The 6,000-nt window shown below is 53.5% G+C and overlaps 1 protein-coding gene across 1 annotated transcript in view; it reads right to left on the bottom strand.

Annotated features, from left to right (window-relative positions):
* The window catches only part of SLC24A4 (solute carrier family 24 member 4), a 116,750-nt gene extending 111,043 nt beyond the window's left edge, over positions 1 to 5,707 (bottom strand). Inside the window, exon 1 of the mRNA XM_008148435.3 lies at positions 5,651 to 5,707. Within this exon, the coding sequence (XP_008146657.2) occupies positions 5,651 to 5,699 (49 nt within the window). The 5' untranslated portion in view covers positions 5,700 to 5,707. The remainder of the gene's footprint in view (positions 1 to 5,650) is intronic.
* Between the last annotated feature and the right edge of the window lie 293 nt (positions 5,708 to 6,000).

Raw genomic sequence — 6,000 nt, forward strand, 5'->3', positions numbered from 1 at the left:
TGCTGGGACAGGTGTTTTTTCTGCCTACTGGACACGGTGGGCGCGCCCAGTGCAATCTCGTCTTGTTGGGAGAGGAGGAGGAGAGGGAGGGATTCCCCAAGTGTCAGGCGGCATCTTGGCAGAACCGGAACTAGAAACCAGACCTTTGGTCAAGCCACTTGACCCAACGCACAGCATGCCCGTCCCAAAAGCAGAGTGATCCCATCCATGATGGGCTGCATTCACCAGCCTCCGTTTGTGACCAGGTGGGCTTGGCCAGTCTATCACCATCACAAAGGGGCTGGTGACCCTTTCCTAAGAAGGCCCCTGGATCCCTGGAGGTTGTCCTGCCCAGGATCCCCCTCCCCAGGCTGGAGCCCTGCGTCTACCGTCTGGGATAGTAACTGAACTGTGATCTCCCTGCCCCTCCCCCCGCCCACCCCCTGCTGAGCAGCAATGAGTTCAGTTCTTGCTTTTCCAACTCAGGATTTGCTTTTACATAACTCTGACGCTTGGGGTGTGCGGCTTGTCTCCCAAGCTTGCTGAAGGTGCATTCCCACAGACCTTGGCTCAGCCTCACCTCCACGCCCACGGGCCCTGATGTACTTTTTGCAGCTCCAGGTCTCCTCCTCCTCCTACTCATGCTTTCTGCACCTCCGCTCCCGAGCAGGGGCTCCTACAGAGATCCGCTGCTGCAGCGGGTACCTGCCCCCACCCCCCCATCTCCTCCTCTCCTCCTAGCCCAGGCCCAACGCCAGCTCCTGCACAGGCTCCGCCCCCACCAGACCCACCACGTGGCTTCACACCAGCCCTGGTACAGGATGCAAAGTAAGGGCGGGTCAGAACCAGGTTGACCAGGAAAGATCCTCCGTCTAGCACCTGCCTCCAACTCCTCTGGTCTCCTGAAATGCTAGGAACCATCTTCATCTTCAGTTCTCTCTCAGGCACCCCTCCCTCAGCCTTTTTTTTAGTAAATATATTTTTATTGACTTCAGAGAGAGAGAGGGAGAGAGAGATAGAAACATCAATGATGAGAGAATCATTGATCAGCTGCCTCCTGCACGCCCCCTACTGGGGATCGAACCCGCAATCCAGGTATGTGCCCTGACCGGGAATCCAACCGTCATCTCCTGGTTCACACATCAACCCTCAACCGCGGAGCCACGTCCACTGGGCCCTCAGCCCTCTTTCCCCAGCCTTCCTTCTATGGACACTGTGATGGACCAAATGTTTGTGTGCCCCCATCCCCCCTTCACCAAATTCTCATGTTGAAGCCCTAACCCCAAAGCAATGTATTTGAACATGGGGCCTTTGGAAGGTAATGTGGGTGTATGGGTCCCGAGGGTGGGGCCCCGGTCCGATGGGATCAGCAGCCTTCCGACGGACTCTTTGCAGCTCCGGAAGAGACTCCAGGGACCTTGCGCTTGGTCTCCCCTCCATGAGGACACAGCAAGAAGGCACAGTCTGCAAGCCAGGAAGACGGTCCCTACCAGAACCCGAAGTCGCCGGAGCCCCGCCCTCGGACTTCCAGCCTCCAGAACTGTGAGAAAATACACTTCCTCTGTGGTTTAGGCATCCAGGCCATGGTATCGTCCCCGGCAGCCTGAGCTAGGTGCACAGCCACCAGGCATTCCAAAAGACAAGTGGAAAACCAAGCAAGATAAAACAGACCCCCCCCCACACACACACACACACCCCAATGACAACAGGGGGAACCAAGCCACCCTCTGTCGCTGCCGCTCCTTTTAAACGCGGGGCAGAGGATGGAGACCCAGATGAACAGGTGACCCAGGGGAGGACGGATCGCTGATCCGGTCTCAGATGTGGGGGGAAAGCTGTAAGAATGGGGGAAGCCAGGCCCAACCCAGCTAAACGCCAACATGTAACATAACACCAGCCAAGGGACAAATTCCTTTTAGACGCAAGTTCTGCAAGGTCTGCCACCCTCCCACATCCCAAATCCTCAAAAGATTAAAAAAAAAAAAAAAAATCAAACCAAGACGTGTGTTTCCAGAAGAGAAGAAACAGTGTTTGGCAAGACGTCTACCTCTCAACTTGTCCTCCTGACATCTGATTGACAGTAGTTTCTCCAGTACCTACTGTACACAGACGTGGTATCGCCTCTGGAGTAAGCCGATAAGAAAAGAACCAAAAGGTAGGCTGAAGTCTGAGCATGGGTGTGTGTGTATCACTTGGTGGAAGGGAACTCATTTAATTCTAACAACCCTATGAGGTGGATTCAATTATCACCCGCCTTTTACAGAAGGAAAAAACTGAAGCACGCCCTGTGGTTTTAGAAAGCAAACAAGGCTTTCACTTTCTATAGTCTACTTGGAGGAAGCAAATCAACAGTAAAACAATGGATAGAATTCTTGCCTGCAAAGAGCTAAGCCAGAGAGCCAGGGACTCGGAGGCGACTTGGGTTGCATGACCAGGGCAGGCCTGGGGATGCTGCAATGACAAGGGGGAGCCCACCATGGAGGATCTGGGGGGGATGAGCCAGTTTCCCAGAAGCTCTGAAAATTGGCCACAGAATGGGTCCATCTCTGGTTCTGATGTCACGAACTGGGGCCAGGGCCAGGGCCAGGCATCTGTATTTTTCAGAGCCCACAGGTGTTTCTCACCTGCAGGCCAGGTGTGAGAAGCTTTCCTCAAACACTCCAGGTGCCATCCCTGTGAGATGAGTGGAAACTCTTTGGTTCCTGATCTGGACTGAAGGTCTGCATCTCCCCCAAATTCCTAGGTTGAAGCCCTAACCCCCTAATGTGATGGTAGTTGGAGGTAATTAGGGTTAGATGAGGTCATGAAGATGGGTGGGGTCCCTATGATGGGATTAGTGCCCTTCTAAGAAGAGGAAGAGACACCAGAGCTCAGGCCTTCTCCCCACAACGTGAGCTACATGATGATAAGAGTTGCCTCTCACACTTGCTTATACTCCCCATCCAGTGTCCCACAGGCTGGACACACAACAGCGGGTGTGTGCTACATACATGATTGTGAAATTGGAAGGAGGTTGGATATTCTCCTGGCCCAGAGACCAGGGGCTGGCAGGGAAGTCAGGCCTTAGCCTCCCGGGGCTGGGAGGAGAGCCGGGGCTTGTACAATGGGAATGATGGGGGGGCGAGGGGCGAGGGGCGGGCGGCGGCAGATGCAGTGTAGTAGGGAGAGGACAGGAGCATGGGATCTGGAGCCAGAACACCAGGGATGCTCCCACCAGCAAAGAGATCTTGGAAAGTCACTACACTTCGGAGCTTCTTGTTCCTCATCTTTGCAGAAACACTCTAAGGATTAAAGTGCTTAATATTCAAAATACACTTTCATTCCGTCATTTTACCAATATTTACTGAGTCCCTTCTGTGTGCAGGGCTCTATTCCGGAAACAGTCAACACAAGCATAACGCAAACGTTAATTATTGCAAAAGAGGTTGCCGATCCCCCTCCATTTCCTCTCCGGAAGGGGCACAAGTCCGGGTCCTCCTGCCAGGTAGGACTGCCTGCTCCACAGTTAGTGGGGTCATTTTTTAAAATATATATATATATACTTTTACTGATTTCAGAGAGGAAGAGAGAGAAAGAAACATCAATGATGAGAGAGAATCACTGACCGGCTGCCTCCTGCACAACCCCACTGGGGATCGAGCCCACAACCCAGGCATGTGCCCGGACCGGGAATCGAACCGTGACCTCCTGGTTCATAGGTCGACGCTCACCACTGAGCCACACCGGCCAGGCTAGTGTGATCATTTTTCATCAGAGAATTCACTGAAGATTGAGGAAACAGTCGAGCGTAGGAGACTCTAAGAAAGGGGAGTTTGTCTAAGCCAATGTGCCCAGTCTAAGACCAGGGCACCATGAGCTAGAAACCAGTCAAAACTGCACCAACCCCAATTCTTTTTTTTTTTTTTTTTACATATTTTTATTGATTTCAGAGAGGAAGGGAGAGGGAGAGAGAGATAGAAACATCAATGATGAGAATCATTGATTGGCTGCCTCCTGCACGACCCACACTGGGGATTGAGCCCACAACCTGGACATGTGCCCTTGACTAGAATCGAACCTGGGACCTTTCAGTCCACAGGCCGATGCTCTGTCCACTGAGCCAAATGGGCTAGGGCACCAACCCCAATTCTTTGCCCAGAAAAGCCCTGTGTTCCCCGTGTGGCTGGTGCTAATTAGCATCTCAGGTCACTGGAGTGCAAGGATGGCCTTGTACGTGCGCCCATGTCAGTCCGGCACATACACACACACACACACACACACACACACACACACACACCGCTTCTGGCTGATGAAAGGTGCACTGGGGGAGGTTAAATGACAGGGTGGATACCCCTGCTGCTGAGTCACCAGGATAGGTGAGAGTTCAAAGTTCAAAGGGAATTCTAGTTGCTTCTCTGCAAGCCTGCGCTCACCTACCCTCCGTGCCCACCCGTACTTCTCAGAAGAATCCTGGGAGAAGGGAAGGAGATGGTGTAGGAAGCAGGCTGTGAGGAAAGGCCCCGGCCGCCCTATGCACATGGAACCACCAAACATGCTAATCGCACTGCCTAGGCTCCGAGGCAGCTTCACACCACAGGTTCCATGACTTAAGCAACTCGTGTGTTCCTCCCTGACCTGTGAAACGCAGGTGAGACCTGCCTGTGAAAAGGAGCCACAGGAGATGCCATTCAAACCTGCTCCTTGGCCCTGGGGTTCCATTTCCTCTCTCACACACAGCCCCACCCAGCGCCTTACCGGATTCTCCCAACAACCCCGGAGCAGGCAAGCACGATTCTGCCCATTTCACAGGCGAGAAAGCAGAGGCCTAAACAGATCATGTGACTCACCAGCAACTCAGTGGAAAAGCTAAGTGGTATCCACCTATAACAAAGCCTCATTGTTCTCAAAGCTTCCAAATACATCATCCCCACCGGGTCCTTCTATCAGAGACCACCACGTGCTGGCGCCAGAGACACAACCCAGGATGCCCTGCAGAGGCCTGGGCAGTTTCCCCTTCGCCCCTCTGCCTGCCAGGAGCACTGTCCTCTCCCGGAACCTCCCCTCTTCCAGCAAAGCCTGTCTGCGGAAGGACAAGGACAAGTTGTCATCCCTGGGTCCCGACAGCCTCCACCCCCCTCGAGACGTCTCAGAAGGAACATGGGAACTGCCTCCAGGGCAGGCAGGACTCCTCCCTGAGCTGGGATGACACCCCAGGAACTCCCACTCCAGAGAAGGGGCCCAGGACCACACGTCTTCCCCTGCAGCTGCCCTGGCTGACAGGTCTTCCCCAGGTGCCATCCGTCAGAGCAGCTGGGCTTGCTGCCCCGAGCTCCAGCAAGTGGGCACCACAAGAAAAGGGGGGCTGGGGCAGGGGAAGACGCCCAGGCCAACAAAATCAAGAGAGTGGGAAACTGAGTCTTCAGAGCATTGTGAGAAAATGAAATTTTAAAACTCTTGAATGTGACCTTTTTCAGTTGTTGGATAAAGAAAGTACTTGAGTTGCTTAGCAGCACAACTGATTAACATGTGTACATTACCTTCAAGTGCCTTACAGCTCGCCTCCCACCCAGGTGCATAAAACCCCCTTTCCCAGCTCTGGCTTAACTGTCCACATAGGCCCCATCTCCAGGCCCCGCCAAATGCCGGGGGCCAGGAGGGGGCGTCGGAGGAGGGTGAAGAATCTATTTCTTACCAGGATCTGTGCAGTTCTTAGCTGTCTGAGTCCCATTCAGTGGTGCCATCAGCTTTCTGTTTCTCCACGAGTCTGGTAGAGCCTGCTTGCTTGCAGAAGCTGTCTTGTGCCCTGGGTTGGAAATTAAGTCACAGACACCATTAGGTCAAGGTGGCGCCTGCATTCTCACCATGACCTCACCTATCGGTAATCTAGCCGCAGCAGCCCTATTTGACTACTTAGAGCCACCTGTACGGCGTGATACAATGATTGGAAGCACAATAGATATCACCTACAGTCATCTGTTTCCTAGATGGAATTCATTGTTTCCAGTCCCAGGTGGGTCAGCATGTGCTCTGACCTTGGCTAAG

This window comes from Eptesicus fuscus, chromosome 5 (genome assembly GCF_027574615.1).
Source record: "Eptesicus fuscus isolate TK198812 chromosome 5, DD_ASM_mEF_20220401, whole genome shotgun sequence".
Lineage (NCBI taxonomy): Eukaryota > Metazoa > Chordata > Mammalia > Chiroptera > Vespertilionidae > Eptesicus > Eptesicus fuscus.